The sequence below is a fragment of the Protopterus annectens genome, chromosome 2.part0, assembly GCF_019279795.1.
Source record: "Protopterus annectens isolate FY-2018-M chromosome 2.part0, PAN1.0, whole genome shotgun sequence".
Taxonomy (NCBI): Eukaryota; Metazoa; Chordata; order Ceratodontiformes; family Protopteridae; genus Protopterus; species Protopterus annectens.
This window is the reverse complement of record NC_056728.1, coordinates 1,793,126,785-1,793,148,447: the sequence shown is the minus strand read 5'-3', so window position 1 is coordinate 1,793,148,447 and position 21,663 is coordinate 1,793,126,785. Positions and strand designations below refer to the sequence as shown.

At 44.4% G+C, this 21,663-nt stretch overlaps 1 protein-coding gene across 1 annotated transcript in view; it reads right to left on the bottom strand.

Moving 5' to 3' along the window:
* Positions 1-21,663, bottom strand: part of SDHB (succinate dehydrogenase complex iron sulfur subunit B) — a 681,600-nt gene that overhangs the window by 349,744 nt on the left and 310,193 nt on the right. Inside the window, exon 9 of the mRNA XM_044061824.1 lies at positions 97-213. Within this exon, the coding sequence (XP_043917759.1) occupies positions 97-213 (117 nt within the window). The remainder of the gene's footprint in view (positions 1-96; positions 214-21,663) is intronic.

The following is a 21,663-nucleotide window of genomic DNA, read 5'->3' as shown; positions in this document are numbered from 1 at the left end:
TCCAAGATCTTATTTTTTATTAAAACAGTAATTCATTAGGACATTTTTCTTAAAGACAACATGTACCCCTCTCACCAATAATTCTAATATACTTACCAATTTGTCACGATCTTCTATTGACTGAATGAACTGCTCTTTGCCAAAATTGGATTCATCTTTCTTTTTCAAGTAAGGTTCAATAGATTTATACTGAGCATAGAAATTATTCAGATCCTGTGAATTAAAAAACACATATAAAGCCATGATTTGTTGATGCTCTTGAATTTTGCAATTAAAATGCTCTGCAGTTATACAATTATAAATGACACCTGTACGCACTTGCACAATATACATAACAAAATGCACAACTGACAACAAGCATAAATTTTCTCTGATAAAAAATATCTGAATCTGGCCACTCTTGTCCTCCCTTTTTCCTATACACTCCAAAATACCACTACCACAATCTTTTCTGATATCATGGAACTGGCAAACTACTACTGTCCATCGAGCTACTGTTTCCTTTCCCTTGCCAGAAAGAAAGCAAGCTACTTGTCTAAGAAAGTGTTGTCTATATTTTGGCAACTTCACAAATATTTTCCATTAGATTCCCACGCTCCACTACACAAACATTCCCCAGTTTCATTTTTAGCCATGCTGGCAGTCTCACATAAAACACCCTCCTCTCTATTCCATTACTCAGTATTCCTTCTCAGAGTGGTTCCCAAGCCTTTTGTAAACCACTTCAGTCATCCTCATTCTTATTACTAATGATGAGCCACATTTAATGCAACCATGGTTTAAATTTTGGCTCCTTTACATCTATGTTACAGCAGACGAAGTAATGAAAGAGTTTCTGTACTGTACAGATCCCCAGAATCTGCTCAAATACGACTTCAATAAAAAGGTCTCATCTTCCTACTTAGCTGGTGGTGAGCTCCCTGCACTTTCCTGATAAAGATTAACTGCAAGATTAAATTTCAAATTACTAGAGCTCTTCACTTCTTTACCCATACTACTACTCTGTTTCTGAGGCTGTTATGTTATTTCATACATCCCTACATCCCGAAGTCTACATACACATTAGCTGACCAACAAGTGTCTCCCAGCTTCCCCCATCCAGCATTAAGTTTAATACTTCCTCAATCCTTCCTCAGCTCTCACTTTCATTACATCTCATCTTGGCTAAGGAAAACCACTACTTCTCTTTCTCATACATCAGCTGCTCTCTATCCTGAATGCAGCGACATTTCACTGAAATCTTCATTGCCTTTGTAAGAGCCTTCTATCAACACCATGGACTCAAGTTTAAACAAATAAATGGAAGTTGCTGCTTTGATAAAATGCATCTCCATTACTTTATCATTCCTATTTTTATTTAACCAGTAATGCAAATTTATTTTCAAGAAAGTTCTTACAAATATATTTAGATAAGAATTCATAGACCTCAGATTTTACACTTCATAGATCTGTGTAACAGCCCATCAGCTTTCAAAGCAACATTTTAAATTCAGAATCTGTCACTTATTAGACTGGAGTATAATTTGTATGTCTAGCTATGAACATTTATTTGGTTCATTATTCTGTAATGTCTTGTATTCATAGGTGTTTACTAGGATCATGACCACAAGGGCCTTTTTAAGCCCAGTTGTTGTGTCTTTCGGCTTTTCCCGGTTAGGGGTCGCCACAGCGGAACTCCGGTCTGCTAATGATTGGCAGTAGATTTTTACGTGCTGAGTTGCCAGCCCTGACGCACAACCTTTCAACGAAGGTACGCCCATTCACGCATGTCTCAACACAGAAGACCTCTAGCGGAGAATCGAACAGGACAATGTCTTACTGTGAGGCGACAACGCTACCGCAGCACCACCACCACAGTACGGCCTTTTTAAGCCCAGTAATGCATCCCAAATCTCTGACAAGTTCTGATACCCTTGACAAGTGTAAGCATGGGCCTGGGAGATGAACCACTTGCAGGTTACCTGTGTCCATTAGAGACACAGGTGCCAAACCAGGGATGAATTTCCAGTTTCCCATACAATTGTAGTTGCACTTGAATTGGGTTAGGCAGGAGGAACTCTGCTTCACATGGATGGGGAACCTGCTCCATAGATAGGATAATCTCTGGTATACATACCTCTCTCTCCAGAAGATGCGCTTTATATCACAGGCAAGGTTTAAATCTTTAGAACGGGTAATTCTGGTGCTGCTTGTTTTGTGGATATGCAGGATGTCCATCAGAGGAGGATCTGACAATACCATGTATGCCAGGCATAGATCTCCCTTCAAAAGCCTGTAGGAGACATAATACAGGGATATGGCCTTGAAGCGGTCTGCATAGGACATTTTACTTGTGCCCTGTATTCCTTTAGGGGGGGAACCTCTGTGGACGTTCCAATTGTTGGATATGCCTGGTTATGTACATACCAAAGGGGGCACTGTACTCAATAAGTCTGATGAATGCCAAATACAGTGGAATGATGACTTCCTTGGACTTAGATGCCATACATTTGTTTATTAGCTGTGCAACAAAGGGATTTCCTCACCACTATAGACACGTGATGGTCAAAGGCTAGATTACTGTGTCCCTACGTCTCTGACTACTGGCACATCTCTAAGGGATGTGCTGTCAATACGATGGCTACCAGGGATGGATGACTTCCCAAACGATACTATTATGCATTTCTTGGCATTTAGTTCTAAATCCATGGCTCTGACTCCAGTTGTTTGTGTCAGCCCCTCCTGGAGAACATTTGTGTCAGTGTGAGATTCAATGACAGCTCCCACTGACATTGGCCTTGACTTCTGAGAAGTAAATGCCTACAGGAGCAATCCAAAGACTGATCCCCCGAGGGACTCAAACTTGTGACTGGCCTCTTTCTAGAGGTGGACTCCCCAATTCTAGCTTCCTGGGTCCTGTCTGCAATCCAGCTAGCTATCAACCTGGTGACATATAGGTTTGTACCTAACCTACTGAGTTTGTCAACAATCCCAGAGTGGGGTACTGTGTGAAATGCCTTGGCCAGGTCAAGGTAGGCAATGCGATTATGCCCTTATCCATCGCTTTAGTGACCTATTTAAAGAAGTCCACCAGGAGGAGTAGGCATGATCTGCCCTTGACGAAACCAAACTGGGTTGGGTCCAATGTCAGGAGGTTTACTACCTCTCTGTTGACCATCTCCATGAGAATTCTTTCTATGGCTTTACATACAAGACTAATGAGACTTATGAGTCTGTAGTTTCCAGGGTCTGTAGATAGCCCACCTTTGTGCGGAGGGATGACTGTTGCCTTTCTCCATTCATGAAGCATGAAGCCTGTTTGGAGGCTACAATTAAATAGTAATTCCAGAGACCCTGACAGGTCATGTTTCACATACTTCACACAGAAAGACAATGCAGTCTTCCAATACCCAGTCTTGCCCACTCAATTCGCAACCCTACGCTATCTGGCAATCTCAAAACCTGCAATTCTCCTTTTTGGTCTGTACTGTAATGTTAATATATTCTACTAGGTAAAGACACATTGCAGCATTTACTTTAACAAGTGCGTGTGTGTGTGTGTATATATATATATATATATATATATATATATATATATACATATATATACATACACACATACATATATACATATATATATATATATATATATATATATATATATATATATACATATACACACATACATATATACATACATATATATATATATATATATATATATACACATACATATATACGTATATATATATATATATATATATATATATATATATATATATATATATATATATAAATAAGAGGTTCTTTCTTCTGTCAAACACTTCATCAGGAAGATCCAAGACAGAAAAGCTCTTGTACTCGCTTTCCACACTTATCTAGAGGAAAACAGTTTTTTATTCAGGCATGCCCAAAGATCAGCTCCAAGTGTTCTCTCCTGTCTATCTGATGAATTTGGGCATCTTGGTGCAATGCAGAAATTGCTTCATGTACACGGATAATGTACAGTTGTGTACCTACCATGAATGTAGATGTTCGAGTGTATTCACTGTTGCAGTCATCACACTTAGGTTATCCTGCTGGCAGGCTAACCTCAGTCGGCCTGAATTCCAAATTCCTGGTCCGGCGTCGGTTGCTGTCGCCTCTTCCCCGACGTCAGTGAACCAGGGGTATACAAGATGCAGCTGATGCCATTTTCTTCAGTTATTCTTGCCCCAGATGTCAGGTGCCCCCAAGAAGGTAGGCAATAAATATGTTGCTTATAAAAACATGCAGTGAAATGAACACAACACCTTCATCTACAAGCAAATACACCACATAGGTTGTACACGACAGAGAAGTATAGATAAGTCCCAGCAAAGAAAAGGGAATGGAGGGTGGGTAACCTGGACTGCAACAGTGAATACACTCGAAAGTACAGTTGTGTACACCTACCATAAATGTAGATGTTAGAGTGTCTTCACTGTTGTAGTCATGACTGTAGGGTTCTCCCCTGCCGGCAGGCAGTCCTCGATCGGCCAGAATCCCAAAGTCTGGGTCCGGCGTCGGCTGTTCAATCATGCTCCCTGACGTCAGAGCGCCAGGAGTACAAAGCTGACAGCCGACGCCATCTTCTCCAGTCTTTCTTGCCGTGTGGTGATAGCAGATCGCAAGTGCCAGTCGGCTGACTCCAGACGATTTTTTTCTGATACACTTCAGTCCGAAGACTTTCTTCTCCACTCAAAGCTAAGTACCCCGTTGGGGAAACTTTTTTCTTGCTCCAGTCCAATGTCAGAAAAAGTTAATAATTGTATTTCATGTGGGAAGCAAATACCTCATAAAGATTTTCATTCTTACTGTATTTCTTGCTTAGGCCCTGACCACGACGTAGCTAGTTGTCGGTTTTGTGCTAGATTCAAATCAACATACAATTAAACGAAGGTACGATTTTGCTTTTCATTACTTGGGTCAGGAGTCCCAAGATGAGTAAGGTCCCGTATCCTTTGCAAATACACCTCAGAAGAATGGTGAAAAAAGGAACCACACAAAAGTAAAAATAAGAGGGGACAGGAGGGAGGGAAACCCAGACTGCAACAGTGAAGACACTCGAACATCTACATTTATGGTAGGTGTACACAACTGTACTATGTTCATCGTGTTTCACTGTTGCAGTCATGACTGTAGGGTAGAATCCCAAAGCTGAAAGAAAGGGAGGTGGTCATAAAGAAGAAGGGGCGGCTAAAAGGCCCTGCAAGACTGCAGAGGCAAAGCCTGCCCTAGACTTAGAGTAGAGAGATAGATTGTAGTGCTTAGAAAAAATATGCACTGAACTCCAAGTTGCAGCTTCCAAAATGTCTTTGGTAGGAACTCCCCTGAGGAAGGCTGCAGAAGTGGCAGCAGCTCTGGTGGAATGAGTCCATATACTCCCTGGGATTTGCTTTCCATGGTGTGAATAATAAAATCTGATTCCATGAGCAATCCATTTAGAAATGGTCTGTTTTGAAATGGCTTTACCTTGAGAACTTGAAGCATAAGAAACAAACAATTGTTCTGATTTTCTGATGACCTTGGTTCTGTCCAGGTAAAAACGTAGTTGTCTGTGTACATCCAAGGAATGCAAGATCCTTTCCCCCTTATTTTGAAGGGTGGGGAAAAAAGTTGGCAAGTGGATAGTTTGATTTAAAGCCACTTTGGAAACCACCTTAGGCATAAAGGTAGGATTAAGTCCTCAAAGACACCCTGTCTTGATGAAAAATAATATAAAGTTCCACAGCCATAAGAGCTTGTAACTCTGAAACTCTCCTGGCAGAGGTTAGGGCTAACAGGATAGCTGTCTTCCAAGATAAAAACTTGATGTCAGAAAAGGCAGCAGGCTCAAAAGGAGGCAAGGTTAGTTTTTCCAAAACATAGTTGAGATCCCAAGCAGGAATGGGAGGAGATCTAGGAGGGACTTAAATTCCTAGTTGCTCTGAGAAACTGTCTCATGAGCTGGTGGGAAAAGATTGGAGGGTCTGTATTATAATGAGCAGAAATAGCAGAGGCATGTATCTTAATGGAAGAGAGACCCTTATGTAAGAGATCTGTCAAAGTAAAATTGAAGAAATGTTTGGAAGAAGAGGATCAGAATCCTGAGCCTGCATCCAGGAACAAAATCTTTTCCATTTTCCTGCATAAGACTTTCTAGTGCTTAGACGTCTGGCTTCTAAAATGACATCCATAACCTGCTTGGGTAGGAAAGAAGAAATCAAAGGCCCTGGATTAACCAGACCGCCAGGCTGAGAGTTCTGACATGAGAGTGTAGAACCTGACCCTGATGTTGGGACAGAAGGTTCGGAGACTGAGGTAAAACCCAAGGGGGCTCCAGACACAGGTTTTTTTTAGAGTTGGGTACCAAAACTGTCGAGGCCAATTTGGGGCCAGTAAGATTATCATCTTGGGCTTGTCCTGTTTTATCTTTAATAATACCCGTGGAAGAGGAAGAGGTGGAAAGGCATATCCCGAGAGGTTCCTCCAACTAAATGATAGGGCATCCACTTTCCAAGCTTCTTTGTCAAAAGCCCTGATGCAAAAATTCTGTAGTTGATGATTGAGATGGGATGCAAAGAGGTCTATGTGAGGACATCCCCAGACTGCTGTTATCATCCTGAATATTTTGGTGTCCAGCATCCACTCGTGTGGATCCGAAAGGTTTCTGCTCAGACTGTCTGCCAGGAAGTTTTGCTTCCCTGGTAGAAACTGAGCTTGAAGGTCCAGATTGCAAGCTAGAGCTGTGTTCCATAGATCCATGGCTAGTCTGCAAAGGGGGTAGGAATGAGATCCCCCTTGCTTGTTTATGTACCACATAACTTTGGTGTTCTCTGTCCGTATTAGTAGTTGTCCTGGTTGTAGAAGATTCCTGAAGGCCATTAGAGCTTTCTGAACGGCTAACATTTCCTTTAAATTGATATGCAGGTGCTTCTGATCCTTTGTCCAAAGGCCCTACAGACAGTTGCCCTGAAAATGGGCTCCCCAAGCATAATCTGAGGTGTCCGTGGTTAGAATCCGAGTGGCAGGAGGTAGACAGAAGGGTTTCCCTTTGTTTAGAGTGCATGCCCTGGACCACCAAAGAAATTCCTTTTGAAGGCAAGGCAGGACGGAGATCAGTATGTCTAAACTGTGGCAATGCTGAGACCATACACGTTTTAGGTACCACTGTATTTTCCTCATGTGTAGTCTTGCATATGGTACGAGAAGGATGCAGGAGGCCATGTAACCCAAAGCCCGCAGGAATCTCCTTGCAGATAGCAGAGTTAAAGTTGCCAAGGTTTTGACAGTTGAAGCCAGCTGTAATTGTTTTTTGGATGTCAGAAATGCCATCTGGGTTGTGGTGTTTAGAAGAGCACCCAGAAAAGTTATCTGCTGTGAGGGTGTCAAATTTGACTTCATGTTTACAGAGAATCCCAGGAACTTGAGGAGGTTCTGTACAAACTCTAGATGCTGGAGTAAGACATCCTTGCTGTCTGCCTGAATTAGACAATCGTCCAGATAAAGGTAAATTTGAATTCCCTTGAGTCTGCAGTAAGCTACTACTGGAGCCAGGCATTTGGTGAAGACCCTGGGCGCAGTAGACAATCCAAAGGGCAGCGCAGAGAATTGAAAGTGCCTCGATCCGGCCTTGAACCTGAGGTATTTTCTGCATTCCTGCCTGATGGGAATGTGTAAATATGCCTCCTTTAAATCCAAAGTTACCATCCACGCATCTTTGGATAGCATTGGAAGTAGCTGCTGTAGAGTAAGCATCTTGCATTTTGGAATCTCTAGAAAGGTGTTCAAGACTGACAGATCCAGAATGGGTCTCCATGAGGTTTGCTTCCTGGGGACTAGAAAGAGCCTCGAGTAAAAACCTTGTCCCATCTCTGAAAGTGGAACCAGTTTCTATGGCTTTCATAGCCAAAAGAGCTTCCACCTGGTTTAAGGCCTCTGTCCACTGATGTTTTAGAAGGTCTGGCCATCCACTTGGCCTTGGCAGGGTATGAAAATGGAATTTGTAACCTCTTAAAACCACATCCAGAACCCACTTGTCTTGGGTTATGAGAGTCCAATTTTGATAAAAAAAAGAGAGAGTTTTCCTCCGAGAGGGGCTTCCAGGCAAGAAGTTCCTGCAGCCCAACAGAGGAAGTCATTGAGTTTGTTTCCTATGAGTTTGTGACCTATCCTCTCTCCTCCCCTAGGGGTGGAAGCAGTCCACTGTCTTGGTCTATAAGAAGCTTGTGTTTGAGGCCTTCCTCTGGAGCGTCTATATCTACCCCTCTGAGGCCTGTCTGAAGTGGGAAAGGACCAATTTTTAGAAGGCCAATTCCTGCTAAATCTTGGTGGCTGTACTTGTAAGAAATCTTTAACTGTTTGCATGGATTTCTATCCTCCATCTTTTTAATCACCTCTTCAGCTTTTGATCCAAATAAAACATTATGCTGAACAGGAGCATCCAATAATTTAGCTTTTACTTGTTCTGGCAAATTTTGTTCCTTTATCCATGCATGCCTTCTAATGACTGTGCCGGAGGCAGCAGCCCTACAAGAAGCCTCCAAGGCATCAAATCCACAGTGTAAACCATGCTTCCCAACTTGTTCAGTGGCATGCAGTAAGTCATGTAATTCCTTATCTGCACAGGCAGAAATGGAAGTAAGCTTTTGTTTTAAAACAGACAAGAGAAATTGCTGGTATTTCAGCATATGAAACTGACAGTTTAAAGCCCTAATGGACAAAGTAGCAGAAGTGTACACTTTTTTGCCCCATCTTTCTAAAGATCTAGAATCCTTTTCAGTGGGAATGGGGTTTTTGGCAGATGCGGCCTTAACTCCCTTAGGACCCTGAGAAATGGTTTCAGGGTCAGCAGAAGGGTTCTTGTATAAAAACTGGTGGGAATCAGGAACCCTGCAATATCTATCAGGCTTAACAGGAGCAGAAGGAAAGGAGTCAGGGGTTAAGTTAGCCTCCGAAAAAGCATCATCCACAATATGCAAAACAGGAGGAATAGCCAGGGGCTATGTTGGGGGAGAAGAAGAAAATCCCTTAGTCTTTTCTTAGATTCCGAATACTCCTGTCCTTCCCAGTGGAAATGTTCCCTCATTTCATGCAAAGTTTACCCAAAAAGAGAAATCCTCAGGGGGAGAAGCTGAAGGAATGGATTCCTCAGCATCAGAATCCTCATAAGGAGGGAAAGAATATTCCTGGTCAGAAGAAGAAGAAACTGAAGAAACAGAAGCCTGATCAGAGGAATCATAATAAACATCCTGCCTTGGCCTTTTATCTGGAGGGGGATGAGAACCCCTAATCATAGTAAGTAAATCCTCCGCCATCTCGAGTAACTGTTTCTGTGACTTGGGAGCCGGTTCAGAAGAGGCCTGTGTTGCAGTCTTTGATTTAGAAGGAGTCTTTGCCTTTGTCTTTGGCTTTGCCTTTATTAGAAGCTGAGCAGGCCTGAAAACCCCTTCGATAGCCAGTACCTGCACAACGGCTCCGGACCCATCCGAAGGAGCATTGTCCGAAGGTCCTGCAATAGAAATATTTAAAGGCCTGGTTGGCTCCTCATGAGAGTCCGTTTCGGCCATCGGTTCTGAAATGGCCGACGACAGGGGCTGCAAAAGCGCCTCACTGACGACGGTCGAACCTGAAGCTGGCTCCGCTTGTGCACTATCATCAGATTTGGACCTCGGAGGCCTGTCTTTATCCTTGCGACGTTTGTGAACTCCGGCAGCCGGAACCGTATCAGACGACATTTTGTAGTTAAAGCGCCTACCGAAGTAATGAAAAGCAAAATCGTACCTTCGTTTAATTGTACGTTGATTGAATCTAGCACAAAACCGACAACTAGCTACGTTGTGGTCAGGGCCTAAGCAAGGAATACAGTAAGAATGAAAATCCTTATGAGGTATTTGCTTTCCACATGAAATACAATTATTAACTTTTTCTGACATTGGACTGGAGCAAGAAAAAAGTTTCCCCAATGGGGTACTTAGCTTTGAGTGGAGAAGAAAGTCTTTGGACTGACGTTTATCAGAAAAAAATAGTCAGGAGTCAGCCGACCGGCACTTGCGAACTGCTATCACCGCATGGCAAGAAAGACTGGAGAAGATGGCGTCGGCTGTCAGCTTTGTACTCCTGGCGCTCTGACATCAGGGAGCATGGTTGAACAGCCGACGCCGGATCCAGACTTTGGGATTACTGCCTGCCGGCAGGGGAGAACCCTACAGTCATGACTGCAACAGTGAAACACGATGAACATCTACATTTATGGTAAGTACACAACTGTACTATGTTCACCGTGTTTCACTGTTGCAGTCATTACACTTGGGTTGAATCCCAAAGCTGAGGTAGGGCGGCTGGGTCTAAATAGGATTAGGAGTGGCTATGAGGCCCTGCAGAACTGCAGTGGCAAAGCCTGCTCTGGATTTAGAGTAAAGAGGCAAGTGATAATGTTTGGTAAAAGTGTGCACTGAACTCCAAGTTGCAGCCTCTAAAATTTCCTTAGTTGGTACTCCTCTGAGAAAGGCTGATGAAGTGGCTGCTGCCCTGGTAGAATGTGGCCACTGACTTGCCATGCTGTGCATAGCAGAAACGAATACAGTGTCCTATCCATTTTGAAATAGTCTGCTTTGAGATGGTCTTTCCTTGTGATCCTGCAGCATAGGCTACAAACAGTTGCTCAGTTTTTCTGAAAGCTTTTGTTTTGTCTTCGTAGAAGCGTAGCTGCCTCTGTATGTCCAAAGAGTGCAGAAGTTTCTCCCCTTTATTCTGGGGATTTGGATAAAATGTTGGCAAACGAATGGTTTGGTTAAGAGCCACACTGGATACTACCTTTGGCATGAATGTTGGGTTTGTCCTTAAGAGAAACCTTGTCCGGATGAAAAATGATAAAAGGTTCCACTATTAATGCCTGTAAACTCAGAGACTCTTCTTGCTAATGTTATTGCTAGGAGCAGAGCAGTTTTCCATGGTAAGAATTTTATGTCAGCTGTGCTGGCTGGCTCAAAGGGAGGTAGTGTGAGCTTTTCTAAGACAAAGTTGAGGTCCCATGTAGGTATCGGTGCTCTCCTTGGGGGTCTTATGTTTTTTGCCCCTCTGAGGTACTGTTTTAGCAGTGGATGAGAGAAAATAGGAGGTTCCGTATTGTTTGTGTCTTTCGGCTTATCCCGGTTAGGGTTCGCCACAGTGGAACTCCGGTCCGTTAATGATTGGCAGTAGATTTTTACGTACTGGCTTGCCGGGACTAACGCACAACTTCAACGAAGGAATGCCCATTCACGCATGTCGCCACATAGAAGACGCTCTGAGAATCGAATGGCCAACGTCTAACTGTGAGGCGACAATGCTACCACTGCACCAGTATTGTAATAAGCTGAAATGGCAGCGGCATGGATCTTAATTGATGAGAAGGATAGGCCTTTGTCCAGCATCTCAGTTAGGTATTGTAAAATCTGAGGGATACTTGGAACAAGTGGTTCAAGACCTTGTGCCTGGTTCCAAGCACAGAATCGCTTCCATTTTTCTGTATAAGATTTCCTGGTGCTGGGCCTCCTGGCTTCCAAAATGACATCCATAACTGCTTTAGAGAGAGGTGTGTACTGAGTGGCTATATTATCCACCATGCAGCCAGATTTAAGGTTCTGAGTTGGCTGTGCTGGATCTGATTGTTTTGTTGAGTCAGAAGATGAGGAATTAGAGGTAAAGTCCAGGCTGGGCCTTGAGACAAGCTGTTTAGGATTGGGTACCAATGCTGGCATGGCCAGTCTGGGGCAATCAAAATCATTTTTGGCTTCTCGTCTGACTTTTATGAGCACCTTGGGAAGGAGAGGCAGTGGTGGAAAGGCATAAACTGCTAGGGCTTTCCAGCTGAAAGATGGAGCATCCACTTTCCATGCTTGTGAGTGATAAGTCCTTGTGCAGAATCTCTGTAGTTGGTAGTTGTGAGGGGAGGCAAAGGGATCTATGTCTGGGCATCCCAATTTCCTTGTTTTCATGCTGAAGACCTGTGGATTTAGTTTCCACTCGTGAGGGTCCATGAGGTTTCTGCTTAGTTCGACTGCCAGAGTATTTTTCTTTCCTGGCAGGAATTGTGCCTGCAGATGTACTTGATAGGTCAGTGCTGTGTTCCACAAAGTCATGGCTTGCCTGCAGATGGGGTAGGAATGTGTGCCCCCTTGCTTGTTTATGTACAACTGTAGTATTGTCCGTCTTTAGTAGTAGTTGTCCAGGATGCAGCAGATCCTTGAAGGCTGTCAGGGCATTCTGTACAGCTAGCATCTCTTTTTGATTGATGTGAAGATACATTTGGTCCGTGGGCCACGTGCCCTGAATACATTTGCCTGCCATGTGTGGCCCCAGACATAATCCGATGCATCTGTTATTGTCTGCCTGGCTGTGGGTAAAGTGAAAGGCTGTCCCTTGTGGTGGTGACAGGCCAGTGCCTGTTGCAAGCAGGGAATAAGAGTTATTACTGTTTCCAGGCTGTGGCAATGTTGAGTCCAAACACTTTTTAGGTACCATTGTAGCTTCCTCATATGCAGTCTTGCATATGGAATTAGCAGAATGCAAGATGCCATGTAGCCCAAAGCCTGCAGAATTTTTCTTGCAGGTAGCTGGGTCTTTGTTGCCATCATTTGAAAGCAATGAGTCAGTTGCCTTTGTCTGGCGTGAGATAAGCCATCTGGACAGTTGTATTTAAGCTTGCACGCAGGAATATTATAGCGGGCACTAGTTTTTATTTCTTTTCGTTTACTGTGTACCCTAGGCAAATTAGTAATTCTTTTACAAACGCCAGATGCTTTAGCAGAATGTCCTTGCTCTCTGCTTGAAAAAGGCAGTCGTCCAAGTAGGGATATATATTTGAATTCCTTTTTGTCTGCAAAATGCAACTACTGGTGCCAGGCATTTTGTGAAGACTCTGGGCGCAGTAGATAAGCCAAAGGGCAGTGCAGAGAATTGGTAATGCACTGAGCCAGCTATGAATCTGAGGTATCTTCTGCAAGATTGTCTGATTGGGACATGCAGGTATGCCTCTTTTGAGGTCCAAAGTAATAACCAAGCCTTCTTGCCCGGCATGGGTAGAAGCTGCTGCAGTGTCAACATTATGAATTTTGGAACATCCAGGAAAGTATTTAGAATTGACAAGTCCAGTATTCGTCTCCACGCTTTGTCCTTTCTGGGTACCAAGAAAAGTCTTGAGTAAAATCCTTGTCCCTGTTCTTGCTGTGGTACTTTTTGAATTGCTCTCATGTCCATGAGAGCAGAAATTTGTTTTTGTGCCTCTGCCCATTGGTTTTGTGGCAGGTCTGGCATACCTTTTGACCTTGGTAGGGTGCGAAATTGGAACCTGTAACCCTGAGAAACAATATTCAGTACCCATTTGTCCTGGGTGATCAGGTGCCAATTTTGTGAGAAGTGCTAGTTTTCCCCCCAAGGGTGCTGTCAAAAGGTAAGTGCTTGGCTTTGCTAGAGGGAAGTCATTGGGACTGTTTCCTATAAGATTGTGATGTCTTCTCCGCCTTTGGGGGCTGAAGTACCCCACTGTTTAGGTCTGTATTAGCCTTGTGGCTGAGATCTGCCTCTTGGGCGCCTGTATCGGCCTCTTTGTGGCCTGTCGGACACTGGAAAGGACCAATTTTTAGAAGGCCAGTTCCTGCTAAATCTAGGTGGCTGAACCTGTAAGAACTCCTTTACTGTCTGCATTGATTTTGCTTTATCCTCCATTTTCTTTAACACCTCCTCAGCCTTAACACCAAACAAATTTTCATGCTGTAGTGGAGCATCCAATAATTTTGCTTTAACATGATCAGGTAAACTCTGTTCTTTTTAACCAAGCATGCCTTCGAATGACAGAGCCTGTAATTGCGGCTCTGCAAGAAGTCTCTAATGAATCAAAACCATATTGCAGAGTATGCTTTCCCACTTGTTCAGCTGCACGCAATAAATCCTGCATTTCCTTATTGTCAGGACATTCTGAGCTTGTAAGCATTTTCTGTTTTAGCAAAGACATTAGGTATTGTCGATATTTAAGCATGTTTAACTGGCAGTTTAAAGCCCTTACAGCTAAAGTAGCAGAAGTGTAAACTCCCCCCCCCCCCCCATCTATCTAGAGCTCTAGAATCCGTATCAGAGGGAACAGGGTTTTTTTGCAGTGGAAGCCTTGACCCCTTTGGGACCTTGAGAAATAGCTTCTGGGTCAGCAGCAGGGTTTTTATAAAGAAATGTATGAGAGTCTGGGACTCTGTGTAGTACCTATCTGGCTTGACTGGTGCCGGGGGCAATGAATCAGGAGACAAACTGGATTCAGAAAAAACAGTCAACAATATCTAGTACAGGGGAATAGCAAGGGGCCTGTGCTGAGGCAGTAAAAGAAAGTCTCTGAGCCTTTTCTTGGATTCTGAATAATCCTGGCTCTCCCAATGGAAATGCTCCCTCACGGTGTGCAGGGTTTCCCCAAAAGAGTAATCCTCAGGAGGAGAGGCTGAAGGGATAGATTCTTCAGCATCAGAGTCCTCATAGGGAGGAAGAGAATATCCCTGTTCTGAAGAGGAAATAGAAACCTGGTCAGAGGAGTCATAGTCAGTGTCTTGCTTAGGCCTTTTATCAGGAGGGGGATGGGAACCCCTGATCAGAGTAATTAGGTCCTCGGACATTTTAAGCATCTGTTTCTTTGGCATGGATGACAGTCCAGGAGAATGCTGTACTTGTTTCTTTGTCTTTAATGGTGTTTTAGACTTTGCCTTGGCTGCTGAAGTAGACTTGATAGTAAGCTGTGAAGGTCTGAAAACACACTCAGAAGCCGATGCCTGCTCAGCGGCTCCGGACCCATCTGAGGGAATAGTCTCCGTAGGCCCAATACCTTGAGTTTCCAGAGGCCTAGTTGTCTCCACGTGGGAGTCAGAGGCGGCCTGTGGCTCTGAGGTAGTGGGTGTCAGGGGCTATGAAAGCACCTCACTGAGAACCGGCGAACCAGCGACTGGCCTAGATGAGGCTTCGTTGGTTTTGGACCTCGGATGCCTGTGCTTTTCTTTGTCTTTGCGTTTTTTATGAATTCTGGTCATTGGTTGTTCCGATGGCATTATGTAGTTAAACCTTCGGGCCAAAGTAATGTAAAGCAAAATCAAACAGACGCTTAATAGTGCGTTGGTTAAATCTAGCACAAAACCGACAACTAGCAACGTCGTGGTCAGGGCCTAGGCAAGGAATACAGTAAGAGTGAAAATCCTTATGAGGTATTTGCTTCCCACAAGAAATACAACTGTTAACTTTTACTGACATCGGTCTGGAGCAAGAAAAAGTTTCCCCAAAGGGGTACTTAGCTTTATTGAAGACTTCGGTTCTGAAATTCGATTTTGAAAATCTCAGGAGTTGGCCGACCGGCACTTGCGAACAGCTTTTGCTTCGGGCACCGAGCGGCAAGAAAGACTGGAGAAAATGGCATCAGCTGCATCTTATATAACCCTGGCGTACTGACATCAGGGAAGAGGCGACAGCAACAGACGCCGGACCAGGACTTTGGAATTCGGGGCCGACCGAGGGTAGCCTGCCAGCAGGATAACCCAAGTGTAACGACTGCAACAGTGAAACACGAACATCCCTCTCCTCCTACCACCCAACACTACAACTTGTGAGAGATGCACTTATCTAGCCAAACTGGAGGTAAAGCTCTCTCCAATCAAGACTGAACTTGACAGTCAAGAGGAGAAGGTAAACACTTGCACCACACCACACTCACCACGTAGTCTCACTAAATAGTACAGTTTTGTACCTACCATAAATGTAGATGTTAGAGTGCTAACACAGCTGCAGTAATCACATATGGGTTCTCTGCCGTCAGGCGGTCCCTCGGTCGGCCGAATTCCAAAGTCTTGGTCCGGCGTCGGTTGTTGTCGCTTTCTTTCCTGACGTCAATGCGACAGGGGTATATAAGACACAGCCGACACCATTTTCTTCAGTCTTTCTTGCTCCAGATGTCAGGTGCCCCCAAAAGGAAGGCAATACATAAATTATAAATATAATCATGCAATGCAATGTAATCAAAAATCAGTAGTTGCAAGCAAATACACCATTGAAGGATAACCCAGAAAGGTTGTATGAAGAAGTGTTAGCCACTAGTCCTTTACCAAGAGGGGAAGGAGGGAGGGAAACCTGTACTGCAGCTGTATTAGCACTCTAACATCTACATTTATGGTACGTACAAAACTGTACTATGTTCATCGTGCATACAGCTGCAGTAATCGCATATGGGTAGAATCCCAAAGCTACGCACAGGGTGGTAGGCACTAGGTTGAACTGGGAGGAGACAGAATGCCCTGCAACACAGCAGTGGCAAAGCCTGCTGTAGTTTTGGAGTATAAAGGCAGGTGGTAGTGTTTTGTGAAGGTATGCACAGAACTCCAAGTGGCTGCCTCCAAAATATCTTTGGTAGGGACTCCTCTGAGGAAAGCTGTAGAGGTAGCTGTGGCCCTTGTGGAGTGGGATCTGATGCCTGTAGGAACAGATTTGCCATGAAAGGAGTAACAAAACCGTATGCAGTGGCCTATCCATTTTGAAATAGTCTGTTTGGAAATTGGCTTTCCTTGAGCTCCTACAGCATAGGACACAGAGTTGTTCTGATTTCCTGAAAGGCTTTGTTCTGTCCAAATAGTAACATAGCTGTCTATGGATGTCTAAAGAATGTAGCAGCCTTTCCCCTTTGTTTTGAGGATTGGGGTAAAAGGTAGGTAAGTGTATGGCCTGATTTAAAGCTACCCTGGACACTACCTTAGGCATAAATGACGGGTTGGTTCGTAGGAAAACCCTGTCCTGATGGAAGATGAGAAAGGGCTGCACAGCCATGAGGGCTTGCAGTTCCGAAACCCTGAGGTAATGGCCAGAAGGAAAGCTGTTTCCCAGGACAAATATTGCAAATGCGCTGAGGCAGCTAGTTCAAAGGGAGGCAATGTTAATTTTTCTAGAATGTAATTAAGATCCCAGGCTGGTATTGGTTGTTTCCTTGGAGGTCTTACATTCTTAGCCCCTCTGAGGAACTGTCTTAAGAGTGGGTGAGAGAATAAGGGTGGGTCAGTGTTGTATTCTGCAGAAATGGCTGAGGCATGAATTTTGATGGAGGAAAATGAAAGTCCACTGTTAAACAGCTCAGCTAGATACTGCAATATCTGAGGTAAATTCAGTTTTCTAGGATCCTGGCCTTTTTTCTCATCCAAGCGCAAAACCGTTTCCATTTAGCGGAGTAAGCCTTTCTAGTAGATGGCCTTCTGGCCTCCAAAATTACTTCCTGCACCTCTTTGGAGAGTAGGATCTGTTGTGGTGTTAAGGAATTTTCCATGCAGCCAGATTGAGTGTTTTCAGCTGACTGTGAAGAGCTTTGTAGCTGTGCTGAGTCAATAGAAGAGGCATTAGAGGTAGGGTCCAGGGAGGAGTATGTGTTAGGCTCCTCAGTAGTGGGTACCAGTGTTGTCTTGGCCAGTCTGGTGCAATCAGTATCATCTTCGGTCTGTCTGCTCTTGCTTTCAAGAGCACCTTGGGCAGAAGAGGCAAAGGTGGGAAGGCGTAAACTGTCCGTTCTGCCCAACTGAAAGAAAGGGTGTCCACTCTCCAGGCCTTTGGATGGAAGGTCCTTGAGCAGAACTTTGTCAATTGATGATTCCTGTGGGAGGCAAAGAGATCTATGTCTAGCCTTCCCCATGCTTGGACTATCTTTGCAAACACTTGAGGATGCAACTTCCATTCGTGGGGGTCTGTCATATTTCTGCTTAGATTGCCTGCCAGCATGTTTTCCAATTCTGGCAGGTACTGTGCTTGAAGTTCGAATTGCCATTCCAGAGCCAGGTTCCAAAGTGACATGGCTAACCTGCACAGGGGGTATGAATGTGTTCCTCCTGGTTTGTTTATGTACCACATTACTGTGGTGTTGTCTGTTCTTATCAATAATTGTCCTGGATGCAGGAGGTCCTTGAAAGCAGTAATTGCATTTATCACTGCTAGCATTTCCTTTTAATTGATGTGAAGGTGCTTTTCCTTTTGGACCATTTGCCCTGAATGCACCTGTCTGTCATGTGTGCCCCCCCCAGGCGTAGTCTGAGGCGTCTGTTGTGATGACTTGATTTGCTTGAGGCTTGCAGAATGGTAGCCCTGTGTTTGTTTGACATGCTTGGGCCCACCATAGAAATTCCTTTTGCAAACATGGGATTATTGGTATTATTGTTTCCAAACTGTGGCTGTGTTGAGACCATAGGTTTTTTAGGTACCACTGAAGTTTCCTCATATGCAACTTTGCACAAGGGATTAGAAGAATGCAAGATGCCATGAAGCCCAGAGCCTGCAGGATTTTCCTTGCAGTTAGCCTGGTACAATTTGCAAGTATTTTGAAGTACTGAGTTAGTTGCCCTTGTTTTTCTGGCGTAAGATAGGCCATCTGGGTGTTTGTGTCCAAGTTGGTACCCAGGAAAGTTATTTTCTGAGATGGTGTTAGCCTGGATTTCTCTTTGTTGACTGTGTATCCCAGAGAATTCAATAACCGTGTTACATAAGCCAGATGTTCCAGAAGTAGGTGCTTGCTGTCCGCTTGGATCAGGCAGTCGTCCAAATAAGGGTAAATTTGTATCCCTTGAAGTCTGCAGTAGGCAATTACTGATGCCAGGCATTTCGTGAATACTCTGGGCGCAGTAGATAAGCCAAAGGGCAATGGAGAGAATTGATAGTGGATTGACCCTGCAAGAAATCTGAGGTATCTTCTGCAGCTTTGTCTGCTTGGGACATGCAGGTATGCCTCCTTGAGGTCCAATGTTACCAGCCAAAACTCCTTGCCCAGCATGGGAAGAAGCTGCTGTAAGGTGAGCATCTTGAATTTTGGTACGAGTAGAAATGTGTTTAGGATGGATAAGTCCAAAATGGGCCTCCAGTTGGTTCCTTTCCTTGGTACCAGGAATAGTCTGGAATAAAAACCTTGACCTTGCTCGCGAGTAGGTACCTCTTGAATAGCTTTCATGTCCATGAGCTTTGAAATTTGTATTTGAGCCTCTGCCCTTTGATTGTGTGGCAGGTTCGGCATGCCTCTCATTTTTGGAAGAGTGTGAAAGTGAAATTTGTAGCCTCTGCCTATAATATCCAGGATCCATTTGTCTGTTGTGATAATATGCCAATTTCTTGTAAATAGTGCCAGTTTTCCTCCCAAGGGTGCTGCAAGCTGAGACTTGCTTGGCATGAAAAGGGGGAAGTCATTGGGTTTGTTTCCTGTATTGTTGTGCACTGTCTTCGCCACCTCTTGGTGGTGGAGTTTGCCATTGTCTGCCTCTATATGATCCTTGAGATTGTCCTCTGCCCCTTGTGCATCTGTATCTACCTCTTTGGGGCTTTCCGTGGCTGGAAAGGACCAGTTTTTTGAAGGCCAATTTCTGCTAAAACGTGGTGGTTGAACCTGTAGGAAAGCCTTGACAGTTTGCATAGATTTAGCTTTTTCTTCCATTTTCCGTAGTATCTCCTCAGCATTAGTACAAAATAATACATCCTTTTGTAAAGGAGCATCTAGTAGTTTAGCTTTAACATGATCAGGCAAGGTTTGTTCCCTAAGCCAGGCATGCCTACGAATTACTGATCCTGTAACAGCAGCTCTACTTGAGGCCTCTAGAGCATCATAGCCACATTGTAAGGTGTGTTTACCCACTTGTTCTGCACTATGCATCATACCCTGCAACTCCTTCAAATCTGGTTGTTCAGGTAGTGACATTTTATTCCTTAATTGTGATAACAGAAACTGCTGATATTTAAGCATATGAAACTGACACTTTAAGGCCCTCATGGCTAGGGTGGCAGAGGTGTATACCTTTTTTCCCCACCTTTCTAAGGATCTAGACTCTCTTTTGGAAGGTAGTGGATTCTTAGCAGTAGAGGCCTTCATTCCCTTGGGGCCTTGAGAAATGGTTTCAGGGTCAGCATTATGGCTTTTGTAAAGAAAATGGTGAGTTAGGAACTCTGTAGTACCTATCAGGCTTGACTGGGGCAGGAGGCAGGGAATCCGGATTAAGGCAAGCCTCCGAATAAACATCATCAAGTATGTCCAAGACAGGAGGTATCGCCAGAGGTCTGTGCTGAGGTAACAAAAGAAATTCCCCAAGTCTTTTCTTGGAATCAGAAAAGTTTTGGCCTTCCCAATGGAAGTGTTCCCTCAAGGTGTACAAGGTTTCCCCAAAAGAAAAATCCTCTGGGGGAGATACAGAAGGAATGGACTGCTCTGCATCCGAATCTTCATAAGGGGAGTGCGAGTGTTCCTCTTCATCAGGAAGTTCTGAAATAATGGATCCCTGGTCAAAAGAGGGAGAATCTTCCTCCACTCTGGGTCTCTTGTCTGGAGGGGGTTGGGAACCCCTGATGAGAATAATTAAATCCTCAGCCATTTTTAGCATCTGCTTTTTAGGCATGGGGCCAGGTGATGGGCCCTGTGCAACAGGCCTCTTGGGATGCATGGCTGATTTGGACTTAGTAAAGGCCTTAATGGAAAAAGAAGATGAGGGTCTAAAGACACCATGGGTGGAAGTGGACCTGTCCACATTAGGAGGCTCAACACTCACAGTGGCTAAGGTGGATGTAGTCTGGGTATGGGCCGAGGTACCTGCGGTCTCGGGTACAGAAGACACCGCCAAAGAAGTGTCGTCGGTAGTCAGGGACTGCATAGGCGTCTCGCTGAGAACCAGACCACGTGTAACCGGTTTTGGCGTGGTGTCGGTCCTTGTCCTTGCGTTTTTGGACAAAACGGTAGTCGGAGTTTCCAACGACATTTTATAATCAAAAGCTGTACCAAAATAGTGTTGGGCGAACTCCGCCCGACGCTTAATAGTTCGTTTATTGAAAGTAGCGCAAAAGCGACAGCCCGAGACGTCGTGGTCTGGGCCTAAACAAGGTATGCAGAGGGAATGGAAATCCTTATGCGGTATTTGCTTCCCACAAGAAATACAATTGTTAACTTTTTCTGACATCGGTCTGAGGCAAGAAAAATTTCCCCAACGGGGTACTTAGCTTTAAAGACTTCGGTTTCCAAATAATCGTAAATTCAGGAGCTGGCTGACCGGCACTTGCGAACTGCTTCTGCTTCGGGCACCGCGCGGCAAAAAAGACTGAAGAAAATGGCGTTGGCTGTGTCTTATATACCCCTGTCGCATTGACGTCAGGAAAGAAAGCGACAACAACCGACGCCGGACCAAGACTTTGGAATTCGGCCGACCGAGGGACCGCCTGATGGCAGAGAACCCATATGTGATTACTGCAGCTGTATGCACGATGAACATCTACACCACCAAAATCCACACAGAAACAAAAACATTTGCGCATGCTCTCAGTAATAATCTGCTCAAGCAACAGAGGCCTCCAAAGCAGAAATGCAAGCAACTTCCACCCACCAACACAACCCAAATGACACATAGCCCGCAGACTCAGTGTGCCACTCAACCACAGCCAATAAGGCAAAACAACATACCCAACACACTAGTCATAGGTGACTCTATAGTCAGGCATACTGATGTCCCACTCACCAGGCTAAACAAGAAGGTTACTGTCAGCTGCCTGTCGGGTGTCAGGATCTGCCACATAACCCACGCACTCAGGTCACTCCACAACAAGTACAAATATGACTCTGTCATTGTCCATGTTGGTGTGAACGACTCAAGACGTACCTCCCTGGACTACATGAAAAGAGATATGGAAGAG